This window comes from Rissa tridactyla, chromosome 4 (genome assembly GCF_028500815.1).
Source record: "Rissa tridactyla isolate bRisTri1 chromosome 4, bRisTri1.patW.cur.20221130, whole genome shotgun sequence".
Classification (NCBI taxonomy): Eukaryota; Metazoa; Chordata; class Aves; order Charadriiformes; family Laridae; genus Rissa; species Rissa tridactyla.
In genome coordinates, this window is record NC_071469.1 from 68,415,857 (window position 1) to 68,433,052 (window position 17,196).

Here is a 17,196-nt window from a genome sequence, read left to right on the forward strand (position 1 = left end):
CCAGCCTAGAGAGATGGGGAGCCTACAGCTGACGTACTCCAGCGACCAGAGGACTTCATCTTGGGCACATCTGCTATGGGGACAGGGTGTTGCAGGATCAGGCATCTGAGTCTTCCAGTCATGGTAACTAGTTTCCAGTAGAGGAAGAATCAAGACTTGCATGTCTAAACGCCCCGTTTAACATTCAGAACCAAGATACGAAAGACAAAAGGCATGTGAAGTTTGTCTCAATCCAGTGCATTAATTACACAGCATGGGTAGATCATGGCAGGGCTTGCACGTCCTCCCTGGATCTGTGATCTTGTGTACGAACTTCACAAAACCCTTTGCTTTTTGAGAAAAGGAACAAATTTCAACACCCCTTTGTACCCGGGCAGCTTGAAGTTCCTTGAGACTGTGATCTGCCCACCCCGGTCTCTGAGCTTGCTGAGCAACCAAAAGAGAAAAAGAAATTCAAGCCTTATTGCAAACTTCAACTAGAAGAAACTTGCTGCCTGATGACTCTCTCAGACCTCTCTCAAAAGTCCACTGACAGATGCCTGCAGAGAAGGGATATTTACATTTTGCGCGTAAAAATCTTTATCCTTGAACCACCGAAAGAAGCTAAATCTCCTATTTTATTACCAACCTCCCCAGAATCCAAATCAGATGCCTTAAGCCATGATTCTACTTCGAAGGATGTATTTCTTTGGCGATTCGTTAGGAGTAGCGTTACCCAATAGCACGCAAGCCTGCAGCATGCTGAGTCCATCCTCTTGGCGCACCAAGACATGGCCAAGCCTACCTGTCACGAGGAAGCTGCACCGCCCCGCACCCGCTTCGTTGATGATGTTGCAGTTATAGATGCCGTAGCTGTCGCGGGAGAGGCTGCTGACGGTGTACTCGGTGGAGTCCTGCACGTCGAACTGGCCGGTGCGTAGCAGCTTGCTGCCCAGGCGCCACTCGTAGGTGAGGACCCGGGTGGGATATGCCCGCAGGACCCGGCAGCTCATGGTGATGCTCCGGCCTTGGCCTTGCCGAATCTCCAGGAAGGTGGGCTCCACGGCTGGGGGGTCTGCGGGAGAGAGAAAGGGAGGGAAGGAGATTCGTGAGGGAATTAGCGTGAGGGACAGAGTTAACCAGCCACTGCTGAAAGGCCAGAGCGCCACTGCATCCACGAGAGGGGAACTCAATACCAGTAAGTATACAACTTCGACAGATACTGATCAGCTCGTAACAGAAACGTGCACGCCCAAAGCATTGCATTCTGCTCATTGATGGTTTTTTGCTGAGTACTTAAAAGACACTGTGATGCTTCGCTGATGTTATCACTGGAGAGGCAGCGAGAGATCCCATGTAGCTCAGGAGGCTCAGCCCTCCTGAGCCTCACGGCGGAACCCCAGACTCTGACTCACGGGACTTTCTGGAAGAGGAAGGGGGAGAAAAACGAGATAAAAGCCTCAACTCAGTTTATACAAAGTGCAGAAGGCAGCAACGACCCTGGCAGAGAGTGGAGGCAGGGATTCTGTGTTCAGTGGGGGATCTAACTTTGTGGGACAAGAGATGGATCAAGGAAGCAGCACAGACACCCCCACGCACACCCCCACCCTGGCAGCCGTCTTCAGGCTTCAACAAATATATAATCATACATTAATCTTTTCTACCTGCTCAGGTGGTAGCTTCGATATTCCAGTAAGCACAGAACAGGCCACCTTCCCAGATCTTGAATGAAACTGCGTTTTAAAAAACTTAGATTTGCAGCTACAAAGTCTGACACACTTTTGATTCCAGCAAAATACACAATAAATAAAATATAGCCAACATGCAGCGCATGCAAAAACTTAACTTCACCCTCCCATTCGCCTTTTGATAACTTAGTCATTGCGGAAGAGTAACGGCAACCTGGACAGAATAATGCTGGCACTCGGCTCTTGTCAGCACAGCTATTTGGGTCAGGTAACGCGCAGGAAAAACGTGCACGTGTTTGCCATTGGATGCAAAACGGCGAGTGACAAGACATACTGGCTCTTTAAAAAAAAAAAACCACAGCTCATTTTTTTAGCCCATGAGAAAGAAGAAATCCTGAAAGCCTCCTGTGCCAGTAAGATGCATGAAATCTTTGCATCCATATTATGTCTTACATAAAGACATAAAACATAAAAATACAAAATCCTTGACGAGCTCTGCAAGAGAATGATCTTCCCGGAGTCCACACTGTGCTCCTTTCAGAAGGAGCTCTCTTTTACCATTATCTCTCCAAGAGCATCTTGTCCTGAGGTTCTTCATTGATTGGTATCTCCATCACAGATACCAATAACCTTCAGACTCTTGACATTTAATTCCCTACATAATGGAAGCTGTAAAGAGATTCCCTCAGCTCCTGTAAATTAGGAACCGTACTCGGCCATGTACTGCTGCTCACCATCTCTTGCTTAGACAAGAATCCAGCTAATTACTTGAAATTAAGGTAAATTTTGGAGACTATCATATTGAGACAACATTGCTCATGACACCCAGCTATCGTATTGGTAGCTCATTACAATAATCACCATTTATCTTGTGTCATGATCCAAGTTCGGAATTACTTGGAGCGAACTACCATGATTTGGTGGCAACGCGAGCAGAGGCAGAAGCGGTGAGCAGCATCGGAGAGGGGATACGGGGCTCAGTGGTACAGGACGATGACATGGTAGATATTAACTCTGAGGACAATTGCCCCCAGCTGAGATTCCTCCAAAAATGACTGATGAAGAGATGATGTGGAAACTACCAACTCAAAACCCCATCGATCCCATCCTGACCTTTCCTCTGTGTAGATTAAATATCACACGGCTTTGTATAATTTTGAAGCCAGATCCTGAACTGGTACATAGATTGCGGTGCAGCCACAGATAGCTGCAAATAAAAGACCAGAAATCCTAAATCCTCAATGCCGCAAGCCGTTTTCTTTCCATTGATAATATCCCCCGATTTTGTGTCATCAGAAAATTTCATCACAGCATGACTATTCTTTGTGCCCAGGTGCAGAATACAAAAATACAAAAGAAGATAAAAAAGAAGAATAAAAAAAAAAAGAAAAGAAATTCCACTAGTCTCTCTCCCCAGCCTGATGTTTGCCCTTTCAACACAACCCAATAGTGTCTTCATCTGCCCTCACTGTACAATTTCTCCACCTTATTCTGCTTCACTGATAGTTTCCCAAAGCAGTAGCTTTGCAGGGAATTGCTGGCTTAAAGATGAGAGTTACTGTTGGGAAGGAAAATGTGCCACATCTCAGGTTTCTTCTAAGGGAGAGCTGTTCAGCTAGTCAAGCCTGATCTGCCTCTCACGGATTCTCGTATTTTCCTCTAACCACCCTCTTGTAATTGTTCATACTTTCCAAATGCCTTCTAAATCATGAAACATCGTGGATATCAGAGAAATTACTAATCAAATTTGCAAACTTTTACTGTTGTCAGTCAGTTCTCTGCCCTGAGAAGTAAGCTCTCCAGATTTTCTTTCCATTTCAGCCGTAACAATTCCATATCCATAACCTCTTCAGCCCTATTGCCTTTACCCTCACAGCCAGCACCATGCTATTAAATCCAGGTAAAAATTTCACCAGCTTTGAGCCGGACACAGATTAACCTATAAAATAATACAACATAAGGATGGTCAAACGGCACGTGACTGGAGACCCTCCATGCTCCGCTGGTCCTGTGTGCCTGGGGGAGAGGGAGAGCACAGGGGAGCTTTGGGACAGGACCTTTCCGAAAGCTCTGTGATGCGTTAAATAGCCTTTAATGGATGATTTTGCTATCATTTTCTTCCATTACTTATAAGCCCATTTAATGTTTGACCATCCAAAACTTGTCTTCCCTTTGATGCATCATATTCAGTGAACAATAATTCTCTGTTCCCCTCTCCACAGCAGCTCCGCTTTAATGACTTTTAGCATATGTCGGTATTCAGTCCCCTCTTTCTCTTTTCCTTGGTTTATTTACTTATAAGATACTTCAGCGTTATAAATAGCTTTTAAATAAAGTTTCCCCTGCCTTTAAGGTCAAAATAGTCTTTAAAATACAGAATTTCCATCTATCCATGAACAGATGATACCCAGTGACAGAAAAAGAAAATTAACTTTGGTTGCTCATTTCAGAGTTGCGCTTTTGCAGGTAATAACCTTAATGGAAAAGGAAAGAGACGATAAAAACTACAATACATGATACTAGCCCAAGCTAACGGTTTATTTTTCTGGTTTTTGTTCTTACAAGACAGTGGCTTCACAGCTAGCGAAGGTGCTGTGGCATCTTCCGAGAGTAATGATGCTCAGAAGGAAACTTACTCTGGAGCTGTTTGGAACTTATACGTGTTTAGTTCATTTGCATTAGCTCTTCCCCAAGGCTTTAGCAATTTGATTTAATTTACTTTGCTATATTTATTCCTATCTTTCATAATTCTAGTATTAGTTTTTGAAAAATACATGGAAAAGCCGCAAAGGGAGTACAGTTCATTCTCTTAAACAATTATCTTTGGGAAGCAAAGAGTCTGAAGTTAAAACAGGCTTTATATTAATGTTTAATGAATTTTTTAGCCTAAGTACATTCATGTCTTAAGGATTATAAAATGGAAAAGGCAGGCTCCCTAGCTATCAAGAGAAATGACAGCAAGGATGCTTGTTTGTTTTAAAGCAGGCAGCTGCTCTTCATGGTGTGGATCATATCTTGGGCTTTATTTTAAGATTTGTTAAGGAGAAAACATACTGTTGAGTGAATTTGACTGCGTGGCCTTGAGCAGAGACTTTACCTTCTGATTTGCTTTCTCCAATTTGCATTCCAGCCTCGGCAAATTAATCTGGTTCTCTCTCCCAACTCTAGCAACAGCAGTAAATAAGAGAAACTGATGCCTCTGCTTCTGCTGCATTCCTGGACGCTTCTTATTTGATTCACCCAATAGGAATGGCATTTTAGCAACAACCTATGTCAGCTACGGAGAAGGAATAACCTTTAAATACTCTTGGGGCAGGATTTGCACCACAGAAAGCAAGGCCAGTAAATGATAAATCAGGTCAGGTAACACCATTTCGTCAAGGGGCTGAGGCTTGAGGTGGGCAGGGGACCTCACTGCCGCCTGCAGGCCAGCCCGTGATGGACCGGGCCATGTGGGAGGAGGGACTCGCACCCTCCCAGCCGGGGAATGATGCCACACCGGGCAGCTGCGGCCACCACGTATTTAAAATGCCAGCAAAGCCGAGATGATTTAAGCAACCCCTGTTTCCAATATCTGATTGAAACATATTGTAAATTACTTTATTGCCTGGGGGATGCGCAGTGGAAAGTCAGAGTCATTCTGGCTTAAAATGGCAGCCTTTCTTCTTTCTTTCTCCTTTTTCTAAGCTATTGAGGACATGTTTGCCTGTGAGGGAAAGCTACTTGCTAGGATTTGTATCCTGCCTGGTAATGAAGGCCTGGGCCAGGCAGTCAATTTTATTATTTTTTTTTTATTTTGTGTCTGCGCCTGTGCCTCTGATATATCATTCCCAGTCTCTGCAGATTACTCTCAGGAAAATTGTGTGGCATTTCTTCAACTTCCAGCAGAGGCAGCACTTCGTCTCCCAGGCCACAGCAGCAAGTGTTTTATAGGTTACAAAGTAGGTATTACATATTATGTTGTTGGCAATGGCATTTGTGTGCTTTTATAACAAAAAATGATTTATTAATATATATGTGTAAATATAGCAGAATGAGATGCATGGATGTCTTCTGTCTGATACGTGCTTGTAGAGCTCAACGGAGTCAATATAACATATATAATGTCTATTCAAATACTTTAATGGGTTTTACCTTCCTCCAATACCATTTGTTCTGAACCTAAAAAAATAGAGGAAGTCTGTGCACTTGCGTTTGATATACAGCTCTGCAGCCTTCCTCGGCAAAGCTGCTCAGAGCAGCTGCTCTCCTGGAGCCCCCATTGCCATCAGTCAAGTAGACTTGACAGTAAAGCTCATTTTTCCTTCTTTTTTATCTTTTTTTTTTTAATCATAACAAGGTACACCAAAAGCTCTTAAAACCCCCCCAAGTTCCCATGGGTTAGGGTGCACAGGTGTGGATGGGAGGGTCTTCCTGTATATTCATGAAGAATTTGAAGAGAGGAGACACTGGCAAAGAGCTGCTGTGTTCATGGTACCTGGGATGTCACCAGATGTCGGTGCGGCCTCCAAAGACAGGTGCTGCTCACCGCCACGGGCAGCACCGCAGACGGCAATGCTGGGGGCACCGCTGGGGATTTACATCGGAATCTGGCTAAGAGCAGCTGCAGAAGAATACCGCACTATTGAGTAAATGGGTAATAAAAACCACGCACGTAATTAATTCATCAGGTGCAAAGGAAAACCAAGTTCCTAATGAAGTCCAGTCTAATGGAGCCTAATCAAGCGGTGCATTTCAGGAAGGAGATCTTGGAGCTGCTGTGGATATTTCTCTGGAAACAGCTCGGTCTTCACTAATGGTGCAAACAGCTGGCAGTATCTAGAGCTGACTGAAAGGAAGAGACCCGGTGAAGCTCTCGTGCAGCGGGTTTAAGGCAAATGTCAGGAACTATTCCTTTAGAGAAAGTGCTGCAGCCATTTGGACAATTCGTTGCCATTTTTTCGTTCTGGAGGTGAAAGGCCTGAATGGAGTCAGAAGAGAGGCAGACCCAGCCGGGCACCATACGCCTACGAGGGGCTGGTAGGAGCGGTGCTGGGAATACAGCCTCCCGCAGGTCGCTGGATGCTGAACCATGCTGGGGAGAGATCACTCTATTCATCTGCACTGCAGGACTCATTATGATGCTGGCAAAGCCTTACACGATTTCCACCCCTCCGCAGTCGTTATTCCCACGTCTCTCCATCCTCCAGCTGTTCTTTCCGGGTGCCTCCAGCTATTCGGAGGATTATTTTCATATGCAATTGAAAACCAAAATGAAATGGCACTTTAAGCTTTCCAGGTCCCAACTTGGTTTTATTTAATGCAGTAGAAAACAAAACACCACCAAAAAATAAATCCAAATCAGCTTCCTAGCTACTGTGGAGAAGGAGCCAGACTGAAGGCAGGGGCTAGAGAGCATACCCGCTCCAACAGCGCTCCCTTCCAAGGGATTTGTATAAATACTCAACTGGGACCATTAAACCGCTCTCGACCCAGCTCTGCTATAACAAACTACCTGCTAAAACCCCTCTGATGGCAAAGGATGCTCCGAGCAACGTGGCTGGGAGCAGACGGCAGCTCTGCCTGCAGCATTCACCCTGCCAGCCCTCCTCCACCATGCTTCTCAGATGATGAGAAGGACTTGGGGGTGTTGGTGGATGAGAAGCTCAACAAGAGCCGGCAACGTGTGCTGGCAGCCCAGAAACCCCCCGCAGCCTGGGCTGCATCCCCAGCAGCATGGGCAGCAGGACGAGGGGGGGGATTCTGCCCCTCTGCTCCGCTCTGTGAGACCCCCCTGCAGTGCTGCCTCCAGCGCTGGGGCACCAACAGCAGAAGGACACGGAGCTGTTGGAGCGGGGCCAGAGGAGGCCCCGGAGATGCTGGGAGGGCTGGAGCCCCTCTGCTGTGAGGACAGGCTGAGAGAGCTGGGGGGGTTCAGCCTGGAGAAGAGAAGGCTCTGGGGAGACCTTCCAGCCCCTTCCAGTCCCTAAAGGGGCTCCAGGAAAGCTGGGGAGGGACTCTGGATCAGGGAGGGGAGCCATGGGACGAGAGGGAATGGTTTTAAACTGGAAGAGGGGAGATTTAGACGAGATCTGAGGAAGAAATTCTTGGCTGTGAGGGTGGTGAGCCCCTGGCCCAGGTTGCCCCGAGAAGCTGTGGCTGTCCCATCCCTGGAGGTGTTCAAGGCCAGGCTGGACAGGGCTTGGAGCACCTGGGCTGGTGGGAGGTGTCCCTGCCCAGGGCAGGGGGTGGAACGGGATGGTCTTTAATCTCCCTTCCAACTCAAACCATTCTATGACTCTGTGAATCCACCAACCACCCCAAAACCCCAGCACCCTTTGCCGTAAATTAAAATAGAATTTACATCTAGCTGTAAATTAAAATAGAATTGCAAAACCAACCCAGAACTGTGCAGTCATGACCCAGCCCTGTGCACAGAAGGCAACTCGTGGCATGCCATGGGGAATCCCTATTTGTGTGGAAATTTGCTTTCCAGATGCAACACCACTGACGTTTTCTGAACCTTTTGGGACAAGGGGCAACCACCGAGCCTTGGCGCTTCTCCTTGGTGCGATCAGGCCCGAGCCATCGTAGGAAAGGAACCTCCAGTGCTCCTGGCAACCTAGGACCATTACCATGGTCCAGCTAATTAGGATACACAGCACTTAAACTAACAAATGGGGGGGGGAACACCCACCATATTACAGTGTTTATCAATCATTGCTTTTACACTATACCACTGGCACTTGAAAAATACCCTAACAGTCGATTTTTGAACACCCACACCTACTACAAACTACTGTATTCCCATCAGTCCTTAGAAAACGTTTCCCAGGTAGGACACGTCTTGGTGCCCAGGGCAGGCGCCCGGCTGTCACGGAGAGCCAGGGCGCTGCGGGTTCCATCAGATGCCAGCTGAGCATCTGCCCCAAGCTCAATTTCAGTTTTCTTTCCCAGAAATCCTCATGAAGTAGTTTTCAGAGATCCTTTCCTTATTGTGAGGCTATTGAAAAATATTTTTTAAATCCTTATTTGGAAACAAAAAAAGGAAAAGGGAAGATCGTTGCCTGGGGTGGAACTATTTCAGGTATATTTTCACTACAATAAAATCTGACTGATATCAAAAAATAGGTACATTTTTAAAGAAATAAATCACCACCATTTAAATTTTAAAAATAACCAAGCACACCTAGAAAACTAAATAGCTAAGCTATAAAACTAAATAGATATCCGCAAACCTGGCAGTGACAATGCCGAGCCCCGCACGGGCTGTGCCGGCAGTTCTGTCAGGTCCATCTCTCCGGGCACCCACATCCATCGGCATTCCTCTCCCTCGGCTGCGTTCCCACTGCAGCCTCTTTGGGGCAGGACTCATTTTACGGAATAACACATCTGTCACCCACCCAGCATGACACCACCACGGCAGTCATTACAACTACCCGATAGCAGGCTAATAAATGAAATATGACAGCAATAACAAGTGCAAAAATATTTTCCTCCCAGCCTAGCAATACTCTATGTTGCCAAATTCAGTTTATAAGTGGTAATTACTCTGGAAAAAGGAGAACAAGAGAGGTGCCATGCCGTAGCACGCACGGATCTCTGCAAGCCAGGAGGAGGATGCTGAGTATTATATTGCAGCCACTCAGGTAATTGGATCTATTTATTTTAGGTTATAGCGGTAAATTTATCAGCCCTACCCATGTACCAAAGGTCAGACAAATAAAAATCTACTTTTATTCTCTACCTTTTACTTTTTTAAAAAAAGTGAAAAAAAGCTTTTTCTCCTAACAAAGCCAAACTTCTGCAGAAGATACTTATTGTCGCTCGCAGAGGATGCTTTCATTGACAAGACAAGTCAAGCCTTTGAGCAAGTGCCCTTCTTCCAGCAGTTTTGGAGGCAGAGAGGACTGTTTAGCTCTCACCCCAAAAGTCCAGGGAGCACATGCACGCATTTCCTCGCTGTGATCAAGGGCAGGGATGGGCACCGCTCTGCCCGAGCTGCGATGTGAGGGTGATGCAGTGAGTCTGCCCAAGGCTCCTACACGGCGCCGGTTATGGAGAATTGTATGGGGGAAATAACGTATGAAAATGGGGAAGCTCCTCAACCTAGCTCCTTCCAGAGAAACACGACGGTGTGCGTATCAACTACCTTATTTCTCCCCCTCCCCCATTAAAATTACATTTAAATCTAATGTTAAATAAAGTAAAATTAATGTTAAATAGCGGTCTTCATCAGTAGGGGTCAACAAGAACTATTTCATCAAACTGCTATTGTCTTCTTAGAAAGCCAGGATCAGCTGAAGCTTATCAGATTCTAATTAGTTTTCCGCTGATTTTGGTTAGAACCAATAGCGGTTCTCTTTGTTACTGAATGCTTGAACACTTCTGTGGAGCGGGTCTAACAACAGATTTTCACAGCAAAAAACTCACAGTTCTCTGCCCCAGGACTCTCAAGGGTATAAAGGAGAGCGGGCACGTGGGATGGTGTTCAGCAAGAGCTGGAAAGGGGCAGGAGGAGGCCCGAGCTCACGGCAGCGAAAGGTCACACGAGGCACAAATCGCCGGCAGGCGCCTTTTCAGGTGTTTTTCATACTCCATTTAATATACTAAAACTGAAATAAACAGCAGCCTAGGGGGGAAGCTGCGCTGACACCGCGATGTCATGCGAAACCCGCCTGACATCCTAGAGGATGTGAGAGGGTAAAGGCAGCAAGAAAAAGGACATCTCAAATTTCTCATTCTTGCCCCGACTTCCAGCCAGCATCCGGGAGGAGGGATCTCCGGGGGGACATCTGGCAGAGCCGAGTTTCAGATATAAGCGAGCCGTGACCCCCCAAAGCACCAGGGAATCCTCCCAATAGAGCTGCCAGCCAAAAACACGCATTATCATTCCGGGGCATTATTACAGAGACATGCCGGTGGATAATTTTGGTTAGCTCCGTTCAGCGCAGGGAGAAGGCAATCTCTCCTCCCAGACACAGACAACACCTGCATGAAGAAGTCAGAAGACCTGAAACAACTTGGTTTTATTCCTGGCACACAAAGCATCACGTGTTGCCTTGTCCATAGGACTGAGAATGACTCTCACGCTTCGTCCAGGCAGGGGACAGCAGGCACCAGACTTAGATTTCAGTGGAACCTCAAGTTTTCCAGCTAATCTAAATTTCAGACTTAACAAGGTCTAAATTTTAAGTCAGATGGATTTTGAGTTAGGTAGATTTCAGTGCAATTTTTTTATTCCTAATTTGTTTTTTCATTGGCTGCAACAGCGCACGTTAGTGCGTGCTTTGCAGAAGGATTTACATCGCGCAAGCCTAATCACCACTCTCAAGGATTTGATAACTGATTTTGCGGCTCAAATTGCAGCCACTGGCTGCAGACATTTGCTGGACTTTTCCTGGCTGAGGCCTCTGTCCTGGTTTGGCTTCTTGACAGGACAATAAATTTTCTGAAAATACCGAACAAGCAGCAAGCACCACACAGCAGCTCCAAGTTTTATGAGATTAAATATTTGTGCTAAAGCACGTGAAACTTTTGCAAGTGAAAAAATATTCAAATGAGTAAACAAACAAGAAATAACTTCGGAGTAAAGCTGCAACATTAATTTTCCCACATATCTGCAAATCATTATTTGCTTTATTTGACGAGCTTGAGCGAGAATGTGATTGTTGAATAATGATGAGCTCCTTTAAAAAGCCATGAAACGGGTATAATCCACAATCTTTCAATAGAGTCTACTCTGCTGATGATCTTTTATGGGCTGTGCTGCTATTCCTTATATTTTGGGAAATGAAAATTGTAATGTGGGAAAATATAAATCTTGAACAATACCATGGCAACACCTTTTATCTGACAGGACATTACGAAGGAAGCAGTGTCTTAACCCTAGACAGCTTGCCCTGAACAGGCAAGTCAGGGCACCCCAACGTGTCTCTCCCCTCCCCAGGACCGAGGAAGGTCTCTGGAGAAGCAGAGACCCGCTGGTGGCCCCTTCCAGCCCCCACGCTTTGCAGAGAAACAGCTTCAAAAAACTCTGCACTCATTTTAAAGCATTTTTCAGCTGAAGAGATGCCGCACCCAAATGCCAACTTTGCAGGTAGGTCTGTGTTGTGTTTAGTTTTGCTAGCCGTGCACTTGGTCTCAACGTGTTTTATGGAGCCATAAAAGAGACTGCAATCCCACAACAACACTGGGATGCAAAACCAAAGCTGAATGCCCCCACTCCCCGTCGCCATCGCGCTCTGCGCGGCTGCACGCCACAGGAGCTGCCTCTGCTCCCAGCTGCTCCCCACCAGCAGCGGATGGTCATCAGTCAGGACATTTGTTTTAGAAGCAGATGAAGAAGCTGGGGGAAAAAAAAAAAAATTGCACTGAAGATCCGTCCAACCCCAGGAAGCTTGTTTAAAATTGAGATACGGGGGAAAGATTTCCATATCTGTGTCTCATTCTCCCTGGAGCGCACGTCCCGCGGTTACCAAAGGGCTGACCTACACAGAGATCAACTCAAAGCAACATCTGAAAGGAGTCCTACCAGAACCCGCTCTCTATCGCATCTCGGTGTGGTCTCGTCACATCTCATTCCTCCAGACCAGCCCTACCCAAACCGCTGTTGATAAAATCATCCCATTCCCTGCTGCTAAAACTATATTGTTTCTCCTATTCAAACCTCTTCACAGGCCTCCTGGATATTTAATCAGTGAATACAAGCTCCTCGGTTGGGGAGAAACTCAAGGTTCAATGTGACTTTAAAGAAACTGGCAACACCACTACCTGAATAGACATGGGAACTGTTATTATTATTCCAGTACCGGACTCGCTGCCTCTCTCTATTTCCTGAGCTCTATTTGCTTATTCTCCCTGCTCCATGAGATGTGCCCTTCTAGGAGGAACCTTCTCTTCAGACCACAAAAAAAAAAAAAAAAAAAAAAGCAGCCCTGCTGCCTTGCAAAGACCAGAAAGGTCTCTGCTTCTCATTATTGCGCCAGTTCATCAGGATATTTCAGAGGTATATTTTCAAAAATTCTTGCAGGAAAAGTCCTACCAAGTACTGCAAAAGGGTGACATTTTAAAAATGTTTTTTGACTTTTGAAGATAACTGAGTATCTCTCTTCCAGATTTTTTTTTACGTAAGTTAAGATAAAAACTGAAAAACAAACAAAACTGACATAAAAGAAATAATGGAAATAGCAGGTAATGTTCATTAAAACATATTGGCTTAACTCTACTAATTCCTATATGCTTTTCTAAGAGATAATTACACAAACACTCAGGAAGTCTATGTAAAAATGTTAAATCTAGAATGAACAAACCCCTAATTCACACATATTATTTGTCTCCTTAAAAGTCATCTGGAAAATACAAGGTTTAAATATTTCACTGTTAAGTAGTATTATACTTCAATCAAAAATCCCTAGTAGTTAATTGCAAGGAAGAATTTTCACAACGGTTAAAGAAAACTACCACATGAAAGGTTAAAGAAAACTGTAAAACACTTCAGCACTCACAGACTCAAACAACATCTAATATTCACCTGATATTTCCTATCGGCTGTGCCAAACAACATTTTTAAAAACCTAATTCTAAATATTGAAAAAGACCTTCCTCTGCCCGGTTCCTTTGAAGCAGGGAGCTCAGCTCTCCTCCCCCAGCGATTCCGCCAGGTATCTACCCCCGCGCTCTTTCCTGAAGTGACTCATACCACTTCCCTTGAAATATTCAGCAACAAAATGAATTTTTTAGGCCACCCAGTCCCACAAGAAGCACTTCATCCTTTGCAGGATCGGGCCCTACAATACTGACCAACACGAACAGAGCAGAGGGGAGGATGCCATGCCCAAGACCCCCTCCCCAGAAACCGCCCCTCTGAAAAGCAAGCGCTAAGAAGTGGCATGAACTGGGTACGTTATGGCGCACATCGCAAATATGCACGGTGCAAAGAAGCAACGTGCCGACGGGGAGCCGTGCTGTTATGCACAGTACTGTACAGCCAATAAATCTTTGGCTGTGCCCCATGCCTGCATCCCGAGTTCAGCACAGACGCAAATCCATTTAGGACAAAGGCAGGCTTGGAACCACCATCACCAATACTCACATTGAAACAATTTTTTTTAGTGAATTATTTTTCTGGTCACCATCTGGTCCTTCAATAAAAGGAAGCTCTGTCAATATATATGATTATCTTTATTTTGGTCAGAGAAGCACAAGCATATTTCGATTGTTAAAGGTCTTCCTGCTCTACACTTTCATATTTTTAGTTAAGGTTCTTTGGAAACATTAGAAGCTTCAGTAGGATTCTCAGGCTACAGAAAATAAGGAGGGATCATAGAATGGTTTGGGTTGGAAGGCACCTTAAAGATCATCTTGTTCCACCCCCTGCCTTGGGCAGGGACACCTGCCACCAGCCCAGGTTGCTCCAAGCCCCGTCCAGCCTGGCCTTGAACACCTCCAGGGATGGGGCAGCCACAGCTTCTCTGGGCAACCTGGGCCAGGGGCTCACCACTCTCACAGGCAAGAGTTTCTTCCTCAGGTCTCATCTCAATCTCCCCTCTTTCAGTGTAAAACCATTCCTCCTCACCCCATGGCTCCCCTCCCTGATGCAAAGTCCCTCCCCAGCTTTCCTGGAGCTCCTTTAGGGATTTGAAGGGGCTCTGAGGTCTCCCTGGAGCCTTCTCTTCTCCAGGATGAACACCCCCAACTCCCCAACAAAGATGTTCGACAGCACCATCCCCTGAGGAACACCACTCATCACTGGTCACCACTTGGACATTGGGCCATTGACTGTGACTCTTTGAGTGCAATCATCCAGCCAGTTCCTTATCCACCAAGTGGTCTATCCACCAAATCCACGTCTCTCCAATTTAGAAACAAGGATGTCATGTTGGACAGTGTCAAATGTCTTGCACAAGTACAGGTAGGTGATGTCAGTTGCTCTTCGCTTATCCACCAATGCTGTAACCCCCTTGTAGAAGACCACCAAATCTGTCAGGCACGATTTGCCCTTAGTGAAGCCATGTTGGCTGTCACCAATCACCTCCTTATTTTCCATGTGCCTCAGCATAGTTTCCAGGAGGATCTGCTCCATGATCTTGCTGGGCACAGAGGCGATTCCTGCATAGAATTATAGAATCTTCATGGTTGGAAAGGACCTTTGAGATCATCGAGTCCAACCATACACACACCAAAAAAACCCCAAACCCCTACAATCTCTGCCACTGGAGCAAGCCCTGAAGTGCCAAATCTACACGTTTCTTAAATAGCTCTAGGGATGGTGACTCAACCGTCTCCCTGGGCAGGCTGTTCCAGTGCCTGACCACTCTTTCAGTAAAGTAATCCTTCCTAATATCTAATCTAAACCTCCCCTGCCGCAGCTTCAGACCATTTCCTCTGGTCCTGTCATTATTCGCCTGGGAGAAGAGGCCAACACCCACCTCTCTCCAACCTCCTTTCAGGTAGTTGTAGAGGGCAATGAGGTCTCCCCTCAGCCTCCTCTTCCCCAAGCTAAACATGCCCAGCTCCCTCAGCCTCTCCTCATATGACCTGGTCTCCAGACCCCTCGCCAGCCTGGTAGCTCTCCTCTGGGCACGCTCCAGCACTTCAATGTCCCTCCTGTGCAGAGGGGCCCAAAACTGAACGCAGTACTCGAGGTGAGGCCTCACCAGTGCCGAGTACAGGGGCACGATCACTTCCCTGCTCCTGCTGGCCACGCTGTTCCTGATACGAGCCAGAATGCTGCTGGCCTTCTTGGCCACCTGGGCACACTGCTGCCTGATGTTAAGCTGGCCGTCCACCAGCACGCCCAGGTCCTTTTCTGCCGGGCAGCTTTCCAGCTACTCTTCCCCAAGCCTGTAGCGTTGCTTGGGGTTGTTGTGACCAAAATGCAGGACCCGGCACTTGGCCTCATTTAACCTCATACAGTTGGCCTTGGCCCATCGATCCAGCCTGTCCAGGTCCCTCTGTAGAGCCTTCCTACCCTCAAGCAGATCAACACTCCCACCTAGTTTGGTGTCATCTGCAAACTTACTGAGGGTGCACTCAATCCCCTCATCCAGATCATTGATAAAGATATTAAACAAAACTGGCCCCAAAACTGAGCCCTGAGGGACACCACTGGTGACTGGCCGCCAAGAGGATTTCACCCCATTAGTCACAACTCTCTGGGCACAGCCATCCAGCCAGTTTTTTAACCCAGCGAAGAGTACACTTGTCTATGCCATGATTTGCCAGCTTCTCCAGGAGAAGGCTGTGGGGGACGGTGTCAAAGGCCTTAACAAAGTCCAGACAGACAACGTCCACAGCCGCATCCAGAAGGCGGGTCACATGGTCATAGAAAGATATCAGGTTGGTTAAGCAGGACCTCCCTTTCCTAAACCCATGCTGACTGGCCCTGATCCCTTGGCTGCCCTGCACTTGCAGTGAGAGCTAACTCAAGATGATCCTCTCTATGATTTTTCCTGGTACCGAGGTCAGGCTGACAGGCCTGTAGTTCCCCGGATCCTCCTTCCGACCCTTCTTGTAGATGGGTGTCACATTAACCACCCTCCAGTCATCTGGTACCTCCCCTGTTGACCAAGACTGTTGATAAATGATGGAGAGAGGCTTGGTGAGCTCTCCCGCCAGCTCCCTGAGTACTCTTGGGTGAATCCCATGTGGGCCCATAGACTTATGTGCGTCTAGGTGCAGAAGCAGATCATTGACTACTTCCTCCTGAATTATGGGTGGGTTGTTCTGCTCTCCATCCTTAACTTCCAGCTCAGGAGTCTGAACACTCTGGGGATAGCTGGTCTGACTATTGAAGACGGAGGCAAAGAAAGCATTGAGTACCTCAGCCTTGTCCTCGTCCTTGGTTGCAACTTTCCCCCCCGCATCCAGTAAGGGATGGAGATTCTCCCTGGCTCTTTTTTTGTTCATGTATTTATAAAAACTTTTTTTGTTGTCCTTATGTTAGTGGCCAAGCTGAGTTCCAGCTGGGCTTTTGCCTTCCTAATTTTCTCTCTGTATAACCTAATGAGATCTCTGTACTTCTCCTGAGTTGCCTGTCCCTTTTTCCAAAGGTGGTAAACCCTCCTTTTATTCCTAAGTCCCATCAGAAGTTCCTCATTCATCCAGACTGGCCATTTTTCACGCCCTTTAGACTTGCGACACTTGGGGACAGCCTGCTCCTGGGCCTTTAAGATTTCCTTCTTGAAGAGCATCCAGCCTTCCTGGACCCCTTTGCCCTTCAGGACTATCTCCCAAGGGACTCTCTCAACCAGTGTCCTGAACAAGCCAAAGTCCGCCCTCCGGAAGTCCAAGGTGGAGGTTTTGCTAACCCCCCTCCTTACATCAGTACGAACTGAAAAATTCACCGTTTCATGATCACTAAACCCAAGACAACCTTCAACCACCACATCTCTCACTAGTCCTTCTCTGTTTGTGAACAGTAGGTCTAGCAAGGCACTTCCCCTGGTAGGCTCACCTACCAGTTGTGTCAGGAAGTTATCTTCCATGCACTCGAGGAACCTCCTAGCCTGCCTGCTCTCTGCTGTGTTGTATTTCCAGCAGATACCCG

The 17,196-nt window shown here is 46.7% G+C and overlaps 1 protein-coding gene across 1 annotated transcript in view; it reads right to left on the reverse strand.

Moving 5' to 3' along the window:
• Positions 1–17,196, reverse strand: part of MDGA2 (MAM domain containing glycosylphosphatidylinositol anchor 2) — a 365,679-nt gene that overhangs the window by 73,051 nt on the left and 275,432 nt on the right. Inside the window, exon 9 of the mRNA XM_054201390.1 lies at positions 785–1,054. Within this exon, the coding sequence (XP_054057365.1) occupies positions 785–1,054 (270 nt within the window). The remainder of the gene's footprint in view (positions 1–784; positions 1,055–17,196) is intronic.